Source organism: Bufo bufo, chromosome 3 (genome assembly GCF_905171765.1).
Source record: "Bufo bufo chromosome 3, aBufBuf1.1, whole genome shotgun sequence".
NCBI classification, from domain to species: Eukaryota; Metazoa; Chordata; class Amphibia; order Anura; family Bufonidae; genus Bufo; species Bufo bufo.
This window is the reverse complement of record NC_053391.1, coordinates 89,619,304-89,645,492: the sequence shown is the minus strand read 5'-3', so window position 1 is coordinate 89,645,492 and position 26,189 is coordinate 89,619,304. Positions and strand designations below refer to the sequence as shown.

Below are 26,189 nucleotides of genomic sequence, written 5' to 3'. Positions count from 1 at the left end.
CAGACTGGCCCACCAGAGAACCAGAAGATCCTCCGATGGGCACACACTCTGGTACCACAATGGGCCCCAAGGAAATGCAGGAGAAAAAAAAAAATAATTTGGCTGCCTTCGGAGCCATTCATTGATTACTAGGTTCTATTTCTTTGATTCCAAAACCCATTCAACTTTATTGATGACATAAGGGTTTGGCCTTGAGAATAAATTCCTCTGTGGGCCCAAGGATTCTAGTCCGACACTGCTAATCCCCTTTCAAGTGGATGGGTATAAACTGCAATACATGACCCAGCCAATAGACACATGTGCCACTGTCTCGAGAAATAAGCAAACCCTTTTTTCTAGTCCTAGAATGTCACATCTATGGTGTGACCAATGTGTCTGCTGTGAATTTCATTACATTGAGGCAGCTATCTCCATGGCTGCTATGGCTTACAGCACATTTCTACTAAACGTACTGTAGCCAGAGAGTTTTTTTCCCTATTGCAAATGCTGAGAAAAGGTAAACCGAAGACAACGTTAAACACTAGAAAGAGAATCATTATGCTCTTTCAGAGTTAATATTCATCTTCTTTGCTCCCCGAATGTCTTAGTTCCTGCTTTCTGTCTTCAAGGAATGGTACAGTAGGTGGATATAAAACCAGTCTGAAGGTCTGGGGGATTTTCCACTACATATTTACAAGCACACTTTGGCATTGAGTTCCCAAAAATAAATAGGCGGCTTATTTCTTGTGTACATCCTCGTGCCGTATGATTTTATATGTAATCCAGTAAAAGATGTTAAAAATAAGAAAGGCCAGTGGAAAGGCAGCCCGGGATATGGTATCAATCCGTTTTGCTCGATCAACAAACTTCTTCTTGATGGACTCGGCATCCTTTGGTGGAGGAGGAGGGGGGAGGGGGGGTGGAGCAGTTTTCACTGCAGTGCCATCTTTCACTTGTAGGCAGTGCCCCATCCCATATCCACTAAAGTTAAAACGACTCTCCCGGACCATATCATCTTCCTGAAAGTAGAGAGACAAGAGGGCCAATTAGTACATTTATCATGCTTCAAATATAGGTCACTGAACCTAAATCTATGTTATCTATATTTTCTATGCAGTAGATATAAATTTATTGTACATGAAAGCAGCCATTTCAGACTCAGGAGAAGTTGAATGTAATTTTTGTCCTCCCTGATTATTGCTCCAGCTCACATATCTCAAACTCTGAAAGCTTTTAGAATACTTGCCAACTCTCCTGGAAAATCTGGGAGGCTTTCAGAAAAAGGGAAGACCTCCTGGCTCCTGGAAGAGTTGGCAAATCTCCTGAGAAGCGCATTGGACAGCAGCTTTCTCCTGGAAATCAGCCCTCCATGAGCTGCATTTTTAGGACCAAAATGTTGCATCATTAAATGTGAACTGAGAGGGTATTAGATCGTTCTAAGGGGATATGGCATGTCATGAAGAAGGAGCGGGTCATGCCATTAAGGGATGAGTTTGCCTAAGAAAGGTGGATGAGTCCCAAAAAAGGAGTGATTCCATGGCCAAAAAAAATCCACTAGCGTGATTTGTGTCCTACAATCATTTTTTCCCGCAAGCCAACTTCTAAAAGTTGCCAAGCAGTTCTAATCTAATGGTGGTGTCTAGAAAACCTATTTTCATACAGTACAGACCAAAAGTTTGGACACACCTTCTCATTCAAAGAGTTTTCTTTATTTTCATGACTATGAAGGCATCAAAACTATGAAGTAACACATGTGGAATTATATACATAACAAACAAGTGTGAAACAACTGAAAATATGTCATATTCTAGGTTCGCACACTCTTGGCATTCTCTTGATGAGCTTCAAGAGGTAGTCCCCTGAAATGGTCTTCCAACATTTTTGAAGGAGTTCCGAGAAATGCTTAGCACTTGTTGGCCCTTTTGCCTTCACTCTGCGGTCCAGCTCACCCCAAACCATCTCGATTGGGTTCAGGTCCGGTGACTGTGGAGGCCAGGTCATCTGGCGCAGCACCCCATCACTCTCCTTCATGGTCAAATAGCCCTTACTTTCAAAGTTTTCCCAATTTTACGGTTGACTGACTGACCTTCATTTCTTAAAGTAATGATGTCCACTCTTTTTCTTTACTTAGCTGCTATTTTCTTGCCATATTACAAATTCTAACAGTCTATTCAGTAGGACTATCAGCTGTGTATCCACCTGACTTCTCCTCAATGCAACTGATGGTCCCAACCCCATTTATAAGACAAGAAATCCCACTTATTAAACCTGACAGGGCACACCTGTGAAGTGAAAACCATTTCAGGGGACTACCTCTTGAAGCTCATCAAGAGAATGCCAAGAGTGTGCAAAGCAGTAATCAAAGTAAAAGGTGGCTACTTTGAAGAACCTAGAATATGACATATTTTCTGTTGTTTCACACTTGTTTGTTATGTATATAATTCCACATGTGTTAATTCATAGTTTTGATGCCTTCAGTGTGAATCTACAATTTTCATAGTCATGAAAATAAAGACAACTCTTTGAATGAGAAGGTGTGTCCAAACTTTTGGTCTGTACTGTATATCCTGCAAGTAAATTTTGACAAAGTGGTATTCCCATCTGGAAGTTTATGACGTATTGATAATTGCAATAGGACTGAGATTCAGTCCTATTTCAAAATGGGTCCCAATGTGAATGGAGAGCAAGTTGCACATGGGCAACTTTCTCCATTCACTGTTATGGGACTCCCCAAAGTAGCTGGCTTGGCTATTTTTTTGGAAGCCCCAAAGCATTCAATGGAGGGGTGGCTTCTTTCATGTCTGACCCACAATTATCAGCCATTCTGGATTCTTCTCCGTTACCCATGAGCAGTTGCAAAAAACATCTCTCACTTTGGAGGACCTGTTCTGTTCTCCTTTACACAGACATCTATTTATATGAATGGGCACTATGTAATACTTAATTTTCCATGTTGTAGTGCTGCAGGAATACTGGAAACCTACTGCCAGGTTTCCCCACAGATTACATCTGATTACAAGGGGGCTATACTTTGTGAGCAGCCTATTGTTGAGAGACTCTTTGGCCCCTTTCACATGGGAGAGAATTCTGCGCGGGTGCAATGCGTGAGGTTAACGTATTGCACCTGCACTGAATCCAGACCCATTCATTTCTATGGGGCTGTGCACATGAGCGGTGATTTTCACGCATCACTTGTGCGTTACGTGAAAATCGCAGCAAGCTCTATATTGTGTGTTTTTCACGCAACGCAGGCCCCATAGAAGTGAATGGGGCTGCGTGAAAATCGCAAGCATCCGCAAGCAAGTGCGGATGCAGTGCGATTTTCATGCATGGTCACTAGGATGAAAGTCTATTCACTGTATTTTTTTCCCTTATAACATGGTTATAATGGACAATAATAGAATTCTTTAATACAGAATGCTCAGTAGAAGGTCAATTGAGGGTTAAAAAATAAATAAAATTAACTCACCTCCTCCAATTGATCGCGTAGCTGCCGGTCTCCTGTTCTTTCTTCAGGACCTTTCAAAGGACCTGTCAAAGGACCTGTAGTGACATTACTGTGCTCATCACATGATACATCACATGATCCATCACCATGGTGATGGACCATGTGATGAGCACAGTGATGTCACCACAGGTCCTGAATAAAGAACAGGTGACCGGCAGCTACGCGATCAATTGGAGGAGGTGAGTTAATTTTATTTATTTATTTTAACCCTCAATTGACCTTTTACTAAGCATTCTGTATTAAAGAATGCTATTATTTCCCCCTATAACTATGTTATAAGAGAAAATAATAAAATATTCAAAATACTGAACCCAAACCCGAACTTCTGTGAAAAAGTCTGGGTTCGGGTCTGGGTACCAAACATGCCGATTTTTCTCACGTGCGTGCAAAACGCATTAAAACACTTTGCACTCACGGGTAAAAATTGTGCATGTTCCCGTAACGCACCCGCATCTTTTCCCGCAACGCAACCGCAATTCCCGTGTGAAACCAGCCTTTTAGCGCTCATTCAAACAATGGTCAAACACCATTTAGGTAAAATTTTTGTGCAAGACTTAGCCATTCAAGTCAATAGGTTCTAGATGAAAGCAGACAGCAGATGGACATTATGTGTGCTGTTAGTTTAAAAAAAAAGCCTGTCCTTTGCTCCTGACACACAGACGAGTTTAACATCACTTGTCGGTATCCAGCCTTTCAAGCAGAAATTCTCCAAAGCAGAACTCAATTATCAGTTACCACAGAGCACAAAATGCAGTTATTGGGTAAAAACAACGATCGGGTATGTTTGGTTTTACAATTCATGCCCTGGAAGACTGTTTGCCCCCAGTACTTAATAATGGACCTAATGAAATGTTGACTTCCTATTTCCTGTTTGATTGTTCTAAGATACTTCTTGGTTATACTCATAGAGATAAACAAATCAACTGAAATTTCAGGCAAAAATAATAATTTTGGAGAATTTGAAACTTTTTTGAATTATCTCACATGAATCAATCAAAATGGCTACCACCATTTTACAGATCAGAAGACAAAAAAAGCTATCTGCCAACAAAAAGGTGATCGTTTTTGGGCTGTCATATTTCGACTGAATTGAATCTGACTGCTGATTAGACTGTAAAACGAATTTTTTACATTTCGCTCATCTCTAAATACTCTGATTTTGCGGATGAGGCGCAGTTCATAATAGTAATTTGTCACAGTTTTGCAATACAGTATTTGCTTGAGTGTTTTTTACAAAACATGAAATATGTAAAATAAGGGTCCATTCACACGTCCGTAATTTGGGTCCGCATTCGTTCCGCAATTTGCAGACCCATTCACTTTCAATGGGGCTGGAACGGATGCAAATCCACATTTCCCGGATCTGCATCCGTTTTTTCGGGATCCGCATCTGTTTTTTCACGATCCGTTTTTTCTGGATCCGCAATTTCGTTCCTGGAAAAAATTGCGGACCAGAAAAGGCATTTTCTGTTATAGTGTCTGCGATGTGCGGATCCGCAAATTGCGGATTGCACATTGCAGGTGTTCGTGTTTTGTGGATCCGCAATTTGCGGATCCGCAAAACACTTACGGACGTGTGAATGGACCCTAAGGGTGCTTCACTTGTAAAAAAAAAAGCACGGTTTCTATCAGCTGTTTAGCTATTGGTTGTGTATACAAAAATTTTTAATTTTTTAAGTTAATGCAGTCAAAGCAAAAGCATATCATAGACCTATCGTACATGTCTGCACTATTTCAAACTGCTATGTTTTTTTTATTTATTTTTTATTTATGAGTTGTTGTAATTATTTATTACTTAATAAAGATTTCATACTATATGTGTGTCCCTCCTGGCTTTTTCGGTGTTTTATGTGTTGTCATGCATTTTTACATCAGTTTGATGGTTTAATAGGTTGTACTATTTCAAACTGTGTACCATTGTTTTTTTTATGACAGACATGCTATTACCACTTGTGCTATCTACATCAGGCCTATGCGTATATACAGTATATGGATCCATGCGAGGTCTATATTCTTAGACCAGTATTTTTTCTTGATCTGCACCCATTAAAATGTTCATAAAGGTATATAAGGGTTATGAGGTTATAACATCCACAAAGAATCAAATCGGTTAGGAAAAGAAGAGCAAGTGGAACCCTAGGGGGCTGGATATTGTGAAATTGTAATTGCATTTGGCTGAATGAGAAATAAACAGCAGGGAAGTCCGGGAGCGATAAACTCAGCCATAGCACAGAGAACGTGCTATGAATGAAAACAGCTTTGAAATCCACTGCCTAAGCAGCGGCCATTGAGGGAGGTACAGTATACTATTCCATGGAGGGCATCGAGATAATGAAGGTGACCACTTATGGAAGCAGTATTTGTACAGTGGGGGAAAAATGTGACCACACACAGCCGAGACTTCGGTCTACTGCTGAGGTTCTACACTTGTAGGCTTAGGGCTCAGAAAGTATTTGTGAAGTCTAGAGCCAGTTAGCCTCCACATTTCCTTTCACGGTCAATAAGCTTTTCATGCATCAATTGAACATTATGTATTGATGAACAATCCAATCTACTGTCCTGCCTTGTAATATGGCTTCTGCAAAATAATGCCAACACTTTGGTATAATGCTAGGATCCAAACAAAAACTTGACTTACTGTGGCCCCAAGTTGCACCTCCTAAAAATTTTACTGCACTATTCTCCATTTATGGGATTGAGTTTGATAGTTAGTTCATTTTTGTGATGGGTGTCAGTAAGTTTTGCAATACTTGACGATGAATCTACCCATCAGCAGAGGAACAAGGATTGGCTTATTTCCCACTCCCCATATTATATAATAGCTTTTTTTTGCAGCTGTTCCTCCCTGTCTATGGAAAGCTCATAGCGGGTCATTTATTATACTGAAACAGTACATAGAGGCGATCCTCAAAAGGTAAGAGTACACCAATTCTTCATATATGGCCGTACATACAATTGCAGTTCATGCCGGAAACTATTCATGTAAGTGATCGGCGTCCCGCTACACTGAATATACAAGCGGCGTCCCGCTTCCCAGGAACTCACTTAATGGAGCTCTTATTGCTGGTCTTATTCTTATACAGCATAAGGTAAAGTCTTTACCGGCATGTCATACAATTTATGCCGTTTTTCGAGACGTGTTACACCTTTTGCATAACTGTTATCACTCACGATTTGGCGTCCTCACCGCGTCTCTATACCATGCTGGCTAGCACCGCACTCTGACCTCTGTCTGTATTCCGGTGCCAGTTCACTGTTCTGTGATCGATGCCGTCTTGCGCGGGTGAATCTGTATTCAGCGGTTTGAAATGGTTCTCGGTGTCTTTATTTCAGATGGTTCTTTTATGCTGTATTTGTAGTCCAGCAATACTAAGTGACAAGGGTCTTAGTCTTTCATGGGAGAATGGTATCAGACGCGTTTCAGGACTACTAGCGGTCCCTTCCTCAGTGAGGGACGCCGCTCACTTACATTAACAGTTTCCATCGTATCTGTTATATTAGCAAATGCATGGGTCTGGCATGAACTGCAATTGTATGTACGGCCATATATGAAGAATTGGTGTACTCTTACCTTTAAAGGACAGCCTCTATGTACTGTTGGATAAATGTAACATTACAAGGCATGCGATCTTATATCTAGTGGTATACTGTATGTTTCGCTTTTCCTGATCAGAGGATTTTATAATATAGGATTGCTGCTACCTCAGCTCTGCATAACATTATATCTGCACTACTTAACCATCTCTATTGTTTTCATTTATATTTTATTATTTATTATCCATTTGTATCAATAAATTGCTTTCAATTGACTTATATGTCAGTGAGTGCCCACGAGTTACTTTATGTACAATTTTTCATGTAGAGTAGGTGAAACTATTCAACTGTGAGCACCACGCTTTTGACACATTGGTGCAGCTTCAGATATTACTTTTTACTTATTAGTTTTGGACTACCAAAATAACTTTTACAGCTTTTGATTACATAACACAGGGCTTTTTAATATATTATTTTAGTTTTATTAGGGGGTAACTGTACAATTTTATTTTTTTTAAAGTAATTTTTATTCAAACTATAGCTCATTATTTAAATATGCAAATTATTATAATTAGTTCCCTATATGTGTTGGATCGTTTTATTATACAATATGTATAGTTTTACATGAATGGGGTGATAATTGTAATGGTTTTGGTTGGTGTGGGAGGTTTTTTCTTTTATGTATTTTACTATTTATTCATTTTTTTTACTTATTTTTCTGACATATTTCTTCTACAAAAAAACCTTTGGGGGACTTTTTTTGCACATTTTCCATTTTTTTGTATTTAATTTATTTTGTTGCTTTCGATTTTTTTTATCACCACTTTTTATTTATTTTTAAAATATATTTTTGCCACATAATATAACAGTAAACAATTTTATTTTGCACTTTTCCTTTTTAACCACTTAAGGACCACAGGTTTATACCCCCCTAGTGACCAGGCCTTTTTTTTTTAACAAATCGGCACTTCACAACTTTAACGGTTTATTGCTCGGTCATGCAACTTGGCACCCAAATTAATTTTACCTCCTTTTCTTCTCACAGATACAGCTTTCTTTTAGTGGTATTTGATTGCTGCTGAGATTTTTCATTTTTCTGATATTAATCAAAATAGACCGCAATTTTCTCAAAAAAAAGTGTATTTTTAACTTTCTCTGGTTAAATTGTTCAAATATAATTACAATTCTATACAAGTTTGTGTCAGAATTTATTGTGCTACATGTCTTTGATAAAAAAAATCTAATAAGTGTATATTTATTGGTTTGCGCAAAAGTTATAGCGTTTACAAACTATGGTACAAAAATGTGAATTTCCGAATTTTGAAGCAGCTCTGACTTTCTGAGCACCTGTCATGTTTCTTGAGGTGCCAGAATGCCAGGATAGTATAAATACCCCCCAAATGACCGCATTTTAGAAAGAAGACACCCCAAAGTATTCGCGGAGGGGCATGGTGAGTTTATGTATGATTTAATTTTTTTTCACAAGTTAGCGGAAAATGACACTTTCTGAGGAAAAAAAAAGAATAATAAAGTTTCCATTTCCGCTAACTTCTGGCAAAAAAAAAAAAAATCTCCCACGGACTCACTATGATCCTCAGTGAATACCTTGGGGTGTCTACTTTCTGAAATGGGGTCATTTGTGGGGTGTGTTTACTGTTCTGGCATTTTGGGCGGGGCTAAATTGTGAGCAACCCTGTAAAGCCTAAAGGTACTCGTTGGACTTTCGGCCCCTTTACGCACCTAGGCTGCAAAAAAGTGTCACACATGTGGTATCGCCGTACTCAGAAGAAGTAGGGCAATGTGTTTTGGGGTGTATTTTTACATATACCCATGCTGGGTGAGAGAAATATCTCTGTAAATTGACAACTTTGTATAATTTTTTTTAGAAAGTTGTCATTTACAGAGATATTTCTCACACACAGTATGGGTATATGTAACAATACACCCCAAAACACATTGCCCTACTTCTTCTGAGTACGGCGATACCACATGTGTCACACTTTTTCTGCAGCCTAGGTGCACAAAGGGGCCCAAATTCCAATGAGTACCTTTAGGATTTCACAGGGCATTTTTACGCATTTGGATTCCAAACTACTTCTCACGCTTTAGGGCCCCTAAAATGCCAGGGCAGTATAAATACCCCAAAAGTGACCACATTTTGGAAAGAAGACACACCAAGGTATTCCGTGAGGGGCATGGCGTGTTCATAAAAGATTTTTTTTTTTGGCACAAGTTAGCGGAAATAGATTTTATTTTATTTTTTACAAAGTCTCATATTCCACTAACTTGTGACAAAAAAATAAAATTTTACATGAACTCGCCATGCCCCTCACGGAATACCTTGGGGTGTCTTCTTTCCAAAATGGTGTCACTTGTGGGGTATTTATACTGCCCTGGCATTTTAGGGGCCCTAAAGCGTGAGAAGTAGTTTGGAATCCAAATGCGTAAAAATGCCCTGTGAAATTCTAAAAGTGCTCTTCAGCGGAATACCCCTTTTTTGACATTTTGGGCTAACTAAATTTAGGGGGTATTCCTCTGAGACTACCCAGGAAAAATAGCACACCTGCCTAGTAAAAAGGAGTGCTTGCGAAGTAAAGCTGCGATCGCTAATAAAGATCCAGAAAGCTCAAAAGTGATATTTATAGCGCCGCAGCGATTTTACTGTGTTTTTGCAGTGATCCAAAAAAAAATATTCTGTCACTGCGGTGGGGCGGACTGAACGCAAGTGTGGGCACAAGATCAGGCCTGATCGGGCAAACACTGCGTTTCTTGTAGAGCCTAAGGTGACCCTAATGTACTGATATAGATCTGATTGCGATCAGTCTTGATCACTTACAGATACTATACAGTACTAGTGCTGATTAGCGACAGCGATGACGCTAATCAGTGACTAATCAGTGACTGCGGTGCGGTGGGCGCTAACTACCTAACAAGTAGCTAAGTAACTGGCGGTGATAAGGGACCCTTACAGGGGGGTGATCAATGATAGGGGGGTGACAGGGGGGTGATCAGGGAGTCTATATGGGGTAATCAGGGGTTAATAAGTGACAGGGGGGTGTAATGTGTGTGGTGATTGGTGCTACTTACAGAGCTGCCTGTGTCCTCTGGTGGTCGATCCAAGCAAAAGGGACCACCAGAGGAGCAGGTAGCAGGTATATCAGACGCTATTTACAAAATAGCGTCTGACATACCTATTTGATTGGTTATTTTAAAAATCTACAGCCTGCCAGCCAATGATCGCTGCTGGCAGGCTGTAGTTCAACTTTTTTACTGTGCGATCCTGTGAACGCGTGCTCCTGTGAGCGCGCGTTCACAGGAAATCTCGGGTCTCACGAGATGACGCCAATAGGCGTCACTGAGCCCTGAGAGCGCTGCCGCCCGGACGCCTATCGGCGTTAGTGTGACGGGAAGTGGTTAAAGTTTTCTTTTACTTGTATGTTATTCATTTATTTTACATCTTTTTGCTAAAATGTTATTTTCTTAGTTTTTTTTTCTTTCATATATTTTTGCAGCACCGCATGTCCCCCAAGAGGTCTTTAAAAGACCTCTGTGGGACACTTTTATTTTCCTTTTATTTTTTTGTACAGTATATTTTCTTCCAACAGACAGCTATACAGCCAGATGGACAGCCACACTCCCTCAGCGCTGCTCTGTTGCATCCTTTTTCTTGTCTGGTATCGTGCAGGCAAATAGGACATCTCTTACCAATTCCACTTCTCACTTGTTCTGCTGCAACACTTTAGATGTCCATGCTCAGACAGACTCTGCTCTGGTGATTTGTCTCCTGATCATCATTACCATGGTGACTGCCTCACTTTATCCTAGTCAGGGACCTTGCTCCACAACTGGTCTGCAGCCTGTGCTCCCGGGCCTGGTCTGTCTCAGGCTTCAGCACATCCCTGGCATAGGACAGTGCTCCACTTCCATAACTCGTGCACCCCTTTGTCATCTATGAGTCTCGTGCACAGTTGCTAGTCTTTATGCTGCTGCATCCCTCTTCTGGCGCACCCCTAGCAGAGGATACACATGACATCCCAGCATGGCTGCTCCACATTCTGCAGGAAACACTCTTCTGGTTCTGTTACCTGGATGAAGGAGCAAGTGCTCTTCACCTGCTGCAGCAAAGCCTAGTGCTCACTCATCCTCAGCTGAGAGGTGAGTGCCTTAACACGCGGTATGCACTGCACTCTGCCCAATATGCCATTATCAGGTGCTTATGAGGGGATGCCTTCTGTCCTTCAAATTGGGTGACATACTGGATATGCCACTGCTTATCACTACAAGGGGGCTGGCAATTTTTCCACTGAGCTCCCTGCATGAAGCTGAGCACAAGTCCCATCAACGGTGCTACATCTAGTGGCCAAACTGTGGCATTGCATCCAGGCCATCATTATCTTCCAGCGACAGAGCAGGGCAGCATTGTAACCGCAACTCAGATTAGGACTTCAGAGCAGCGAGGCTTTGTAGAGGGCAGAGCTGGTGAGGCTCTGCAGTCCTCTGCCCCTGACAACCGGCGGTCACGTGATCGCCGGGTCTAAACTGCACAGCGCGCCGCTCCCCTATGTGAGGAGAAGGCAGAAGCGCTAATACACTGCTTCTGCCTTCTCCTCAGCTACCCCGCTGTCTCTGACAGCCGGGGACCCGTCCTGCTCCTGCTACACTGCGGGAGAAGGAGCTGTAATCCTGAAATTGTACAACCGCCAATAATTGAACAAAATACGAAAAATATGTGTGGAAACATATAAAGAAACTCCTAAATAAATAGAGATATACACAAATGACAATACAAGAATACATCTTTATTAAATCATCCAAAAAGGACATCATATACATAATCATAAGCAATAATGATAAAACCTTGCGAAAAGTGCTATGAAATGGAAGAAAGCCCTCCCCACATAAACTGGAGTCAATAGGGTAAATATGCTGCCCCCAATGGTGGCTGTAAATAACACGGGGGTCCAAATACAGTATATACCAACAGGCTGAATGAGCCGTACATAGAAAATAACACCCCCATCCACCAATTAAACAGTATATTAAGCAGCCGGCAGTAGGCGAGACAGTAAATATGCCACACTGCTAAAATACAATTAGTATATAAATACCATGATGTTATCATATGTTATAACATATGTTCAATGGGAGATAAGAAGCTGACATTCCAATAATGGAAGTATCATAAATCCCAAGTGGGAGATACACATGGTGTAAGAACACAGCATATAGTCAGCACAATCACCAATCTACCACTGAAAAACATGCAGCAGTCCTGAAGCCATAGCAGGGCAAGCAATAGATTAAAACATAACTATACGAACCAGTGCAAAGAGAGCCAAGACCCGACGTACGTTTCGCAGACGCACTTCTTCTGCAATTGTGCGGCGCTCCTGGCAGAAACAAAGCTGATCGCACGATCAGCTGTGTTTCTTCCCAGTAGGATGGGGGCCGCAAACCATAGCTCTGGGGGCCGCAGGTTGTGCACCCCTGCTTTAAGGTGTTTCATTTTAAAGGGGTAATCCAAAATTAGACATTTATGGCACATCCAAAAGATAATCTATACAAGTCTGATAGATGTAGGTCACACACCTGGGATTTGTACCTATCTCCAGAATGGAGAGGAGAAAGTAAACAGAGGTGACCACATATATGCATGTACACTGCAGGTGTGGACTCACTGTGCCCACTGAACAGATTTGGTTTTGGGTTACTCTTTAGGACATTATTAAAATGTGTTTTAACCCTTTAACTCCTGTATGGAGATCTGGACTTCACTGCAGGGGTCATTAAGCCACTACCTCTAGAAGTAGTCTCTGTTCAAAGGTTGTTGACCCAAGTGAATAAAGAAGCACTGCTGTGTGGCAACAAGGGGACAAGTAAGAGCATGGGAAACGGAGAAGCCAAGGTCAAGACAGACAGAGTTCGACAAGTGCGGTAGTCAGGCAATAGGTCAGGGCAGGTGGCACAGGATCAATACAGGAATAAGGCAGTAGTCATGGTCAATCTGGTGAATAGGCAGATGTCAGGCACAAGAGGACAGAACAACAAAACCTTCAACAGGAGTTGATAAGGAGAAGGTGCCCTATATACCCCAGTGAATGCAGTCATAGAATTGAGACAAGGGAACCCTTGCATGCTCTGGCCCTTTAAGCATCAGGGAGAATGCGTACACCCTAAGGGAACATGCAGCATAAAGCAGATGCAAATTGCCTGCAAAACAGTATGGAGCAGTGGTGAGGGTAAATACCCTGGCTGCCATGGCTTCACCACGTTCAGGTTTTTGCTGCATTTTTTGATGTTAATGCCAGGAACACTGAGGACACATATAAAGGACAGATTGAATCTTCTCCTTGAATCCATTCCTGGCGTTGGTTTCAAAAACTGCACAAAAACTTAAATGTGGAAATCCAGCCTAAGAAAGACATAAAGGAACTATTTAACTCAAGTTCTTTTATCCTTTAAAAATGGTCAGTCCTATAATAGAGTTAAAACCTGAAAATATATTGGGACTGCAAATCCTCCTTGAAGATGTTTCTGTTAAGAAAACAAGATCTTACATGATCTTCCAATAAACCATGTAAATCATTCTAATTAAAATGTCAGCCGCAGAAAACACATCTGATGTATAAGCTCTAGGCTGTCATAGTGGCTGTCCAAAATCTATGTATTAGACACCTTACGGGGGTAAAAGTTAATTATAATCTTTTGTTACAAATTAATAAATCAGATCCACTGTATCTGTAAGTATGCAATTTTCCTGAATCTCATTAAGCAAGAAAGTCTACAGGCTACTGGAAAAGAGGCTTTTATTCCAAACAATCAGTGACTTTGTGTTTGAATATTGGAAGGATAGGAATAGGATCATAAATATGTTCAGTAAAGGCAGGAATATAAATATAAATATGCTTAGAAACATTAATCTACTATTCTTGTTATAAAACAGCTTACAGTACTTTGTTTCCCAACTGTTACATTCTCAGCCCATATGTCTCGTCTCTTTTTCCATATTCTCTGCCATTCTGAGCCGACTCACGGTAGCTTGTGCCTAATGTTAATGTATCCTTTGGGTATGCGTGCTTGTATACTGGTGGAAGTTGTGTATCTATTTGTAATATCTATTTGCTCATTGTTATTGCAATACTGAATATGTGTGTTTTATAAAACCTCCATTTCCAGAACTAACAAAAAATAACCAGATCCCCTCATTGGGCAGTTGGAAATGTACAGTCAGGTCCATAAATATTGGGACATCGACACAATAAAAAAATTTTGGGCTCTATACAGCACCACAATGGATTTGAAATGAAACGAACAAAATGTGCTTTAACTGCAGACTGTCAGCTTTAATTTGAGGGTATTTACATCCAAATCAGGTGAACGGTGTAGGAATTACAACAGTTTCCATATGTGCCTCCCACTTGTTAAGGAACCAAAAGTAATGGGACAGAATAATAATCAGAAAACAAACTTTCACTTTTTAATACTTGGTTGCAAATCCTTTGCAGTCAATTACAGCCTGAAGTCTGGAACGCATAGACATCACCAGACGCTGGGTTTCATCCCTGGTGATGCTCTGCCAGGCCTCTACTGCAACTGTCTTCAGTTCCTGCTTGTTCTTGGGCCATTTTCCCTTCAGTTTTGTCTTCAGCAAGTGAAATGCATGCTCAATCGGATTCAGGTCCGGTGATTGACTTGGCCATTGCATAACATTCCACTTCTTTCCCTTAAAAAAATCTTTGGTTGCTTTTGCAGTATGCTTTGGGTCATTGTCCATCTGTACTGTGAAGCGCTGTCCAATGAGTTCTGAAGCATTTGGCTGAATATGAGCAGATAATATTGCCCGAAACACTTCAGAAGTCATCCTGCTGCTTTTGTCAGCAGTCACATCATCAATAAATACAAGAGTACCAGTTCCATTGGCAGCCATACATGCCCACACCATGACACTACCACCACCATAATTCACTGATGAGGTGGTATGCTCAGGACCATGAGCAGTTCCTTTCCTTCTCCATACTCTTCTCTTCCCATCACTCTGGTACAAGTTGATCTTGGTCTCATCTGTCCATTGGATGTTGTTCCAGAACTGTGAAGGCTTTTTTAGATGTCATTTGGCAAACTCTAATCTGGCCTTCCTGTTTTTGAGGCTCACCAATGGTTTACATCTTGTGGTGAACCCTCTGTATTCACTCTGGTGAAGTCTTCTCTTGATTGTTGACTTTGACACACATACACCTACCTCCTGGAGAGTGTTCTTTATCTGGCCAACTGTTGTGAAGGGTGTTTTTTTCACCAGGGAAAGAATTCTTTGGTCATCCACCACAGTTGTTTTCCGTGGTCTTCCGGGTCTTTTGGTGTTGCTGAGCTCACTGATGCGTTCCTTATTTTTAAGAATGTTCCAAACAGTTGTTTTGGCCACGCCTAATGTTTTTGCTATCTCTCTGATGGGTTTGTTTTGTTTTTTTCAGCCTAATGATGGCTTGCTTCACTGATAGTGACAGCTCTTTGGATCTCATCTTGAGTTGACAGCAACAGATTCCAAATGCAAATAGCACACTTGAAATGAACTCTGGATTTTTTTATCTGCTCATTGGGATAGTGAGGGAATAACACACACCTGGCCATGATACAGCTGAGAAGCCAATTGTCCCATTACTTTTGGTCCCTTAACAAGTGGGAGGCACATATACAGACTGTTGTAATTCCTACACCGTTCAGCTGATTTGAATGTAAATACCCTCAAATTAAAGCTGACAGTCTGCAGTTAAAGCACATCTTGTTTGTTTCATTTCAAATCCATTGTGGTAGTGTATAGAGCCAAAAAATTTTGCATTGTTTTGATGTCCCAGTATTTATGGACATGACTGTATATTATGGGTAGTGCAACGAGAAAGTGTTTAACCCATGTTTTCTTCTATCCTACATATCTTTGTACTATAAGTCCTTACTGGTATGATGCTTAGGCTATGTTATGATATTCTTCTCTTCTGCTTCCCCCCCTCTCTCTGTCACAGCATACAGTCACACATATACTAAGAGGCTGCAGCAGCATCTCCCTACTCTCCCTCTTCTCTTTGTCTTCCTATTGCTGTTATTGCAGCCAAATTTATTGGTGACTAATGATGTTGGATGAGGGGAACTACGAGCTGCTGAAAGGAGGAGAAGCTAATTTTTAGGTATATTACAAGGTCTTAAATATTCATCTGCTGTAGATTACTGGCAAAATATAAGGGAAGGGTAGGAATACATTCCAGATACATTGTTTCAGTTCTGTCTGGTTCACATGTACAATGCATTCTGAAAGTCTTCAGACCCTTTAACTTTTTTCATATTTTGTTATATTCCAGCCTTGTACTAATATAATAAAGTGCAATTTTTCCGCTGCACTCGATACCCCATAATGCACTCGATACCCCATAATGAGAAAGTGAAAACAAAATGTTTGAAGTCGTTGCTAATTAATTGAAAAGGAAAATTAAAACCATGCATTGACATAAGTATTCAGACCCTTTTCTCAGGATTTAGTTGAAGCACCTTTGGCAGCCTCAGTCCTCTTGAGTATGATGCCCTAAAGTTTGGACACCTGGAATTGGGAATTTTCGGACATTCTTCTCAGTAGATCCTCTCTAGCTCTCTCAGTTTGGATGGGGACGGTCAGTGGACAGCCTTTACAGGTCTTTCCAGAGATGTTCCGTTGGGTTCAATTTAGGACCCTGGCTGGGCCACTCAAGGACATTCACAGAGTTGTCCCTAAGCCACTCCTGTGTTGTCTTAGCTGTGTGCTTAGGTTCATTGTCTTGTTGGAAGGTGAACCTTTAGCCCAGTCCTAGATCCAGTGCACTGTAGATTTTTTTCATCAATAATATCAATATACTGTACTTTGCTCAATTAAGCTTTCTCTCAACCCCAACCAGTCTCCCTGTCCCATCTGCAAAAAAAAAAATAGCATGATTTCCCACCACCATGCTTCACTGTAGGGTGCATGGTTTCCTCCAGACATGTTGCTTAGAATTGAGCCCAAAAAAGTTCAACCTTTGTTTCATCAGACCAGAGATTCATTTTTTCTCACAGTCTGAGAGGTGCCTTTTTTTTTTGCAAATTCAAGGTGAGCTTTCATGTGTCTTTTACTGAGGAGAGGCTTCTTTCTGGCCACTCAGCCATAAAGCCCAAATTAGAGGAATGCTGCTGTGATGGTTTACCTTCTGGAACTTTCTCCCATCTGCATACAGGATCTTTGGAGCCCAACCAGAGTGACAATCGGGTTCTTTGTAACCCTGATTACTTAGTCTGGTGGGGCAGCCAACTCTAGGAAAAGTCTTGGTTATTCCAAACTTCTTCCATTTAAAAATTCCATTTAAAAACTTTCACTGCAGCAGAAAAATGTTGTACTCTTCTTCAGATCTGTGCCTCAACACACAATCTTGCCTCTGAGTTCTACAGGCAGTTATTTTTCTCTTTGTGGATTGGTTTTTCCTCTGATATGCATTGTCAGCTGTGAGACCTTATATAGACAGGGTGTGTCTTTTGAAATCATGTCCAATCAACTGGATTTACTATGGGTGGACTCCAATCAAGGTGTAGAGACATCTCAAAGATGATCAAGAGAATTGGGAGGCCCACAGAGCTAAATTTCAAGTGTCATTGCAGAGGGTCTGAATACTTATAGCCATGCTAAATTTAGTTTTTCCTTTTTAATAAATTAGCAAAAACAAGGTTCTGTATTCACTTTCTCATTATAGGGTATTGAATGCAGATTTTTTTTAAATTTTAACACATAACAAAATATAAAAAAGGGAAAGGGTCTGAAGACTTTCCAAATGTATTGAAGCTTCTGCTACAGGGATCAGCAACCTCTAGCACGCCAGATGTTCTGAAACTACAACTCCCAGAATGCTCCCACTCACTTCTATTGGAGATTTGAGAACAGCTGAGTAATGTTTGAATGCTGGGGGTTGTAGTTTCATGCAGCTGGAGTGCTGAAGGTTGCTGATCCCTGTTCTACCATATCAAGGCAAATGTAGCCACCATTATTTTGCGCAACAAAAACACATTGCAGTAATACAACAAATCGTGTTAAAGTGACCATCCTGGTGCACTTGGTGTCTAAATAATGCTGGCTACATCTGTATATTACAAACTGGTAGGCATTATTAAAACTCTCACTCATTGTCAAGGAAGGATTGGTGCATTGAATCTAGTGGTCACACAAAAAGCCTGTCTCTGGCCCCCATGTACAATATAAAGGAGATCCAGAAAGGAAAGGCTTCATGGGGCTCTAGCCAACCATTGTATTGAAAGATGCTGTAGTGTTCTTGGCTTCATCTGCTCATTGCGCATATACCCAATGCCACCGGAGGTGGGTTCTGGACTCATTTCCACTAACTCCAAACATATTTTTCTATGTAATTCCTCTACTTTGTGAGTTGCAGGTTTATTTTAATTGAACTAAATACTGTAGTCTGTAAACAGAATGCTTGGCTTATTGGAAGACTTCTGGGAATCTCTAAAATAAGAGTTACCAACATCATATTGGGAATGCACACATATTGTGAATGCACACAAGTATCAATATAGCATAAATGATTAGAGTCGTAACCATTTTCATAATTTACGTGCAGGTCTAGTGACAAGCCGCCCCCTGTTACTAATCGCAGATTGCAGGAAGTTCACAGTACAGAGCAAGGCAATTGCTTTCTCATAGTAATTGTGGTTACCATAGAAGTTCTAGAGGCTATCATCCTGATTAATGATGAGATGATTACGTGATGCAATGCCATGAGCGTTCATGTGTGACGGGTGTTACATTATGGAATTTCATATTTAAAGATAGGAACATGATTATACTCTGCATGCAGTCCTATGATTCAGTAGTGTATATGGTTACAGATAGCATGTAGCACAATTACCAACCCCCAACATACTGTCATATGTTATTACCATTTACTGACACTTTATATCATTATTATTAGCTATTTTAATGAATGTATTGCCATTGAGATAAAACATTTGTGTGACTATGAAGATAACGCTAAGTTATTGTAATATTTGCTAGAACTGTACCTGGGCGACCTGTGGAGATCACTGAAATCAATGAAGGGGCACTGCATGGATTATGGAAGGGTCATGCTGCATGTATACACGTTGGCCTCATACTGTTCATATGGAAACATATAAATATCCAAAACAGAAATATTTAGAATGAACCTACCAATTATGACTTTCTGGGATAGACAATACGAGGCATTAAATTAAACGGATCTGTGCCATTTAATACATCCGGATGCATCAGTTTCGGTTGTATTAAATCAAAACTGAACAAACCGGATCTGGTATGAAAATCATTGTAAGTCAATGGGCATCGGTTGTGTTTTTTTTTTTATTTTTTTGCTAAAATCTGGCATCATTGATTTTCATGCCGAATCCAGTTTGTTCCATTTTGCAAACCAGACACGAGACTGCCGCTTGCAGCAGTTTTGTGTCCGGCACCAAAATGGAACGGATGCACACTTATGCATCCTGATGAGTTTTGTCCCCATTGACAATGAATGGGGACAAAACTGAACCGTTTAATTCCGGTTTGAGATCCTATGCCGGTTCTCAAAACCGGAATTGAAAACGAAGATGTAGCCTAATCTTTGATCCTACAGTCATTTCCTGGCATTAGTTATCAGACAGTCCATTTGCTCTTTGACCCCTGCCTTTTTTTCGCTTGGCAGGGAATCATTTATCCATAATGGATATGGAATAGGTAAAGCAGAAGTCTATATTTCTGTTCTTGGACATCATTTTGGTTCCAAATTCTTTGTTGATAAAATTTGTTAATATGACTGTTTTATGACTCAAACGGGGAGAATTATCAAAACTGGTGTAAAGTAGAACTGGCTTAGTTGCCCGTAGCAACCAGATTCCACCTTTCACTTTTCATAGCTCCTATGGAAAATGAATGATGATTGGTTGCTATGGGCAACTAAGCCAGTTCTACTTTACACCAGTTTGATAAATCTCCCCCTAAGTTTCTAATCCCTTGCATAGACATAGTGAAATAATAAAATTCTGCCTCATGCAGTCACCACTTGGGGGAGTTTAGGAACTTGCGGTATACTGTTAGTATATAGAGCTCAATAATACAACAGTATGCGTTAGGCTCCAAGGTTCCCCCTAGTGGCAGCTTCAGGCAGACAGAATTTTATCATTTAGCTTTATGTCAATACAAGGTATTTGGAACCCTGTACTAGAAAAGCAGGGCTCAAACTGCTAAGATAATATATTAAGATTGTAATTAGCACAGAATTTTACACTTAAAAAAGACATGAGGATAAAAGGTGGACACTCACTTTCAGGTAAGATGACTCTTGTTGAGTACACTGTGGTTTTTTCACCAGGGAATAGGATGCAGAAAGTCCACAAAGTATTAGGGTACAACCACACGGTCAGGTTTCTGCATGCAGTTTTGGAAGCCAAAAACAGGAGTGAATTCAAAAAAGTGGAGAAGTCATATCTGTCTTCCCTTTTATGAGCAACTCCTGATTTTGGCTTCCAAACTGCATCAGGAAATCTGACCACATGGCCGTACCCTTACAGTACTAGCAAAGGGGATGAGATTTTAGCAAATTTCATCCATATGCTGCAGAAACACTTTGCAATGCATAGGGTGAAATCTGCATCAAATCTACACCAAAATCTGTGACAAAGGTGCATATACAGTACAGACCAAAAGTTTAGACACACCTTCTCATTCAAAGAGTTTTCTTTATTTTCATGACTATGAAAATTGTAGATTCACACCGAAGGCATCAAAACTATGAATTAACACATGTGGAATTATATACATAACAAACAAGTGTGAAACAACTGAAAATATGTAATATTCTAGATTCTTCAAAGTAGCCACCTTTTGCTTTGATTACTGCTTTGCACACTCTTGGCATTCTCTTGATGAGCTTCAAGAGGTAGTCCCCTGAAATGGTTTTCACTTCACAGGTATGCCCTGTCAGGTTTAATAAGTGGGATTTATAGCCTTATAAATGGGGTTGGGACCATCAGTTGCGTTGAGGAGAAGTCAGGTGGATACACAGCTTATAGTCCTACTGAATAGACTGTTAGAATTTGTATTATGGCAAGAAAAAAGCAGCTAAGTAAAGAAAAACTAGTGACCATCATTACTTTAAGAAATGAAGGTCAGTCAGTCAGCCGAAAAATTGGGAAAACTTTGAAAGTAAGGGCTATTTGACCATGAAGGAGAGTGATGGGGTGCTGCGCCAGATGACCTGGCCTCCACAGTCACCGGACCTGAACCCAATCGAGATGGTTTGGGGTGAGCTGGACCGCAGAGTGAAGGCAAAAGGGCCAACAAGTGCTAAGCATCTCTGGGAACTCCTTCAAGACTGTTGGAAGACCATTTCAGGGGACTACCTCTTGAAGCTCATCAAGAGAATGCCAAGAGTGTGCAAAGCAGTAATCAAAGCAAAAGGTGGCTACTTTGAAGAACCTAGAATATGACATATTTTCAGTTGTTTCACATTTGTTTGTTATGTATATAATTCCACATGTGTTAATTCATAGTTTTGATGCCTTCATAGTCATGAAAATAAAGAAAACTCTTTGAATGAGAAGGTGTGTCCAAACTTTTGGTCTGTACTGTACACTGTACTACATGAGGATTTTGCCACAAATTTGTTGCAGGTTTTGCTGCAGAACAGAAAATGTTCCCCACGTGGTGGTCTAGAATTGGACACGGGTACAAAGATAATTGTGTTTACATTTAAAGATTTTGCAGTCTGTATAAAGAATTCATCTATGTGAAACGTTAAGCAGCTTAGTAGATACATGACATTATGCTGTACTGGTCCTGGTCCTTATGAATTGTATTACATGCTAGAGCAGCATTCACAATTCTGCAGGGTTCAGACCTGAAATGTCATAGAACTGCCTTGATTATACAGCAGTGGAGCTAAGCTTTTAGAGATGTTAACTTGTTGACTGTTTATGGTTTTGTGGTAGAAACCAGCAGAATTGTGAATGCTGCTCTGGATTATAATATAGGCTGCCTGTAACAAATAATTTATACAGAAGGAGTAATACAGTCTACATACAAAGTTACTAGATTGTATCTATGTATGAACTGTAATATAATGTCACGGCTGTATGTGAGCAACAAGAGTATACACAGTAAAAAGAGCTACTGACCGGACCCAAACTAGGGAGGATAAAGGGTGACCCCTGTCAGACCCTCAAAGCTCTCCCTATGATGCTAAAGCACATGCCCGGATCCAAATGGCGGAACGAGGCATGCCCACGTACCTAAGACTGATGACCACTGTAACCCCTACAATAGTGGAAGGGGCACGACCACCGGTGCCCTGCTCAGTATATGGAGGGAACCGTGGCCACCTCAGATCCAGTCAGAAAATAACCAGATACACAACAATGTCTGCACACTTAGCTGAAGGTGCTGCAGCCGCCGAGAAGACGGATCCAAGGACAGCTGGCAATATCCGGAGTGCTTGCTGCAGCAGAACACAGGTCCAGTGAACTGATAGCTACAAGTGAAGATACTCAAGCAAGAGCTACAACTGAAATGAGAAATATAATCCACGCCCTACAATAGGAGGAGGGGTGATTTAAAGGCAGGGAAATCAACCGCAGGAGGAACAGCTGGGAGGAAGGAAACAGAAAGTAAAGACTTCATCACAGGGGCGGAGAAACAAAGCAGTGAGAACTCCTCCAAACTCTAGTAGTGACATCATCACAGGGGTGGAGAAACAGAGCTGTGAGAACGTACCAAAGCTCTGGTAGTGACATATATTTCTGAAAGACAGTAATAGCCATCATGAATAAACAGTTTTCAAATCATGTTAAGCAGAAATGGTCAAAATTGGCCATTTAGGCCAACTCTTATTTTCTGTCTATGGGCAGCATGTCTGGAACCTGTATGTTCACAGAAAAAACATAGCTGCAAAATCTCCCGAAATGGACTGTTTTTTTGCGGCGGCATTGTTGGATCGGTTGCTTAGCAAAGTTTGAAAGATGGATTCATAACAAAGAGATTTACCATAGAGAGAATCTCTTGCACCGCCACCTCAAAATATTGAACTATCATAGGAAATTAAGGTCTCTACTCCTTTTTCATACTCCTATGCAGGTCATGGTGCAACAGTGTAATAAATAAATAAAATGAAAAAATTATTATTATTTTAATTTTTTTGTATGTTTTTTCATATATTTTTTTTTTACTTTTAGATTTAACCTCTCTGCTGTCTGGTTCAGTAGATAGAATTCAGGATAAATTATAGATATTTCCTGCACTCCTACCTGGTATCAATCACTATTTTTTTATGTGAATATTGGGCATTGTGCCAGTTTTGTTACTGTTTTGTGGTATTTTTTTGCAAAAATGGCAACTGAAAATGCAAAAAAACTTCTGACGTAAATTTACATATAAGTATTCATAATCCTTTATTCAAGCTTCATGCGAGGGCTCATGTTCACAAATGTATTATGACGACTTTGTACAAATCTGTATTATCTCACCCTTAGAAGCCTGTGGGGCCATAATGTCCATGGGTTTTTACCACTTTTGATTAATTTATGGTATGTTCCATTAGTCTCCATTTTGAAGACATAGTTTCAGTTGGAATACTTGCTTCAAATAGAGAATGCCTTCAAAATACAGTGACACCCAGAGGTACCATATGACAGCACATAGAGTTCCTATAGCTCTGAAGCACGTTGCATGCCACCACCGTACAGGCTCTGTGGGCGTGGCTATGCACGTTGGAAAGGAATTACCTTTTTTTTACCCTATAAGACGCACAACCCCCCCCCCCCAAAAAAAAGTGGGGAAAATGTCAGTGCGTCTTATGGGGCGAATACTAATGAGTGCTTCCACTATGGAGGAACGGGAAGTGGTAAATGCATCGCTCCCTGGGCTCTGTATTCACCGATTCCAGGTCCTTGGCCGCTCCCTGTGCTGTAACTGCACACAGCGTGAGGATGTCAGCGCGCTGTTATCTCACGCTATGTGGCGCTGGGTCACAGCACAGCGCATGGCAGGAAGAAGAAGAAGAGAGCTGGATCCTAGGACCGGCTGAGAGGTAAGTTGATTTTTTTTATTTTATTTGCTCTGAGCATGGGGTTCTGATCTATGGTCTGGGGGTCATTCACATTGGGGGTCTGATCTGATGTCTGAATGGGGGGGGGGCTTAATTATATTGGGGCTCTGATCTGAGGTCTGGGTGGTCATTCACATTGGGGGTCGGAATGGGGGGGTCTTATTTACATTAGGGCTTTGATCTGAGGTCTGATCGGGGTGTGATCTGAGGTCTTATTAACATTGGGGGTCTGATTGGAGGTCTTATTAACACTGGAGTCTGAGCTGAGTTCTGATTGGGGGTCTTATTAACATTGGGGCTCTGAGCTGAGGTCTGATTAACATTGGGGGTCTGATTGGAGGTCTTATTAACACTGGGGTCTGAGCTGAGTTCTGATTGGGGGTCTTATTAACATTGGGGCTCTGAGCTGAGGTCTGATTAACATTGGGGGTCTGATTGGTGGTCTGATCTGAGGTCTAATGAATTTTTTTTTCTTATTATCCTCCTCTAAAACCTAGGAGCGTCTTATGGGCGGGTGCGTCTTTTAGGGCAAAAAATAGGGTAGGTTGTCTCCTTGTTGCATCCATTTATTCATGAAATAACTGAAATATGATAAACTGCAGAAACCTCTTTTTTTTTCAAGCAACAAAAATAGATTCTGTATCTATGGAAATAATTTTCCCTTCTTGTTGGAAAATTATTTGAATAGGAAGCTGTTTTTATGAGATTTTATAGCGTTGTGCGGTTGTATCCATTATATAAACCTCTTGTATTTATCAACCAATTGCAGCACAAATTCCACAAACAGAAGATATTACATAATATTACATGATGGCCAATTTCATCAAATTTTTTGACCAAGCTTTGCAATTTCCTCACTCTGAGAATTGAAAATCATGTGCTCTGTGCAGCAGTCTGCGGACAGCTCAGTCTCATAATTGCCATGCTGAGCAACTGATCATCAGTTATGCTGATGTGACCATCTGTTGTCTCCATTCAGTTCTGTAACATCAATGTAAAGGTCAAGGAAAATGAAGTATATAGACACAGCCTTGCATGAAGTATGAAGCCCTGCGTAGGTGAAGAGAGCACTAACTCCCAGTGGCGTAGCATGGGAGGGAGCCATGGGGGCTGTTGCCCCGGGTGCCAAATTGCAGGGGGCGCCAGGAAGCAGGAGTTTCAATGAGGGCCAAGGGAGCTTATGGCTCCCATCCCCTCCGTTATGGCTATAAGGGACGCCACAAGCTGTGATGGAGAGAGGTAAGTATTTTATTTAATTTTTTTAATGTACCCTACCCTAATTGCAGAGGTACTGGGGGCACTATGGGGGTGGGGGAGGAGCAGAAAGAGAAGGACCACTGAGGACATCATACTAATAAGAGTGGAGTGGCCATTATATTAATAATAAAGAGGGGGCCAATACATTATTAACAAAGAGGGGCCAATACATTAATAATAATGAGGGGTCCAATACATTATTAACAAAGAGGGGCCAATACATTAATAATAAAGAAGGGGCCATTACATTAATAATAAAGAGGGGGCCATTATATTAATAACAAAGAGGGGCCATTATATTAATAAAAAAGAGGGGCCATTATATTAATAAAAAAGAGGGGCCATTATATTAATAATAAAGTGGGGGCCGTTATATTAATAAAAAAGAGGGGGCCATTATATTAATAATAATACTAACACAGAGGGGGCCATTATAATATACAGGAGGAATAATATTATGGGGAATGGGGGACTATCTGTCTAGACGTTGAGGAAAGTCTACATCACAGGAGAGGTCACTGGATGTAACAGGTATGGTGCTGTATTCTACTGTATATAATAATGTCCATCCACAAATCTGTTTCACGGTAGGGTTGGGGGAGGAGATTGAGAATTTGGCCCACCCTACCGCATCCTAGCCCCAGACTTCAGGTCACACTGTGCGTGTCCTGAATTCTGGGGGCTCACACCCATCTACTACATTATCTGTACTCAGAGAGTTATCACTGTGTTATCTGTGGTGTTACATAGGACTGCAGGTGACATCTACTACATTATCTGTACTCGGGGAGTTATCACTG

At 40.8% G+C, this 26,189-nt stretch overlaps 1 protein-coding gene across 3 annotated transcripts in view; it reads right to left on the bottom strand.

Moving 5' to 3' along the window:
* Positions 1-716: 716 nt before the first annotated feature.
* GLRA2 (glycine receptor alpha 2) overlaps positions 717-26,189 on the bottom strand; it is a 283,807-nt gene continuing 258,334 nt past the window's right edge. For all 3 annotated transcript variants that reach the window (XM_040423302.1, XM_040423305.1, XM_040423303.1), the window contains one exon: positions 717-998. In XM_040423302.1, the coding sequence (XP_040279236.1) occupies positions 717-998 (282 nt within the window). The remainder of the gene's footprint in view (positions 999-26,189) is intronic.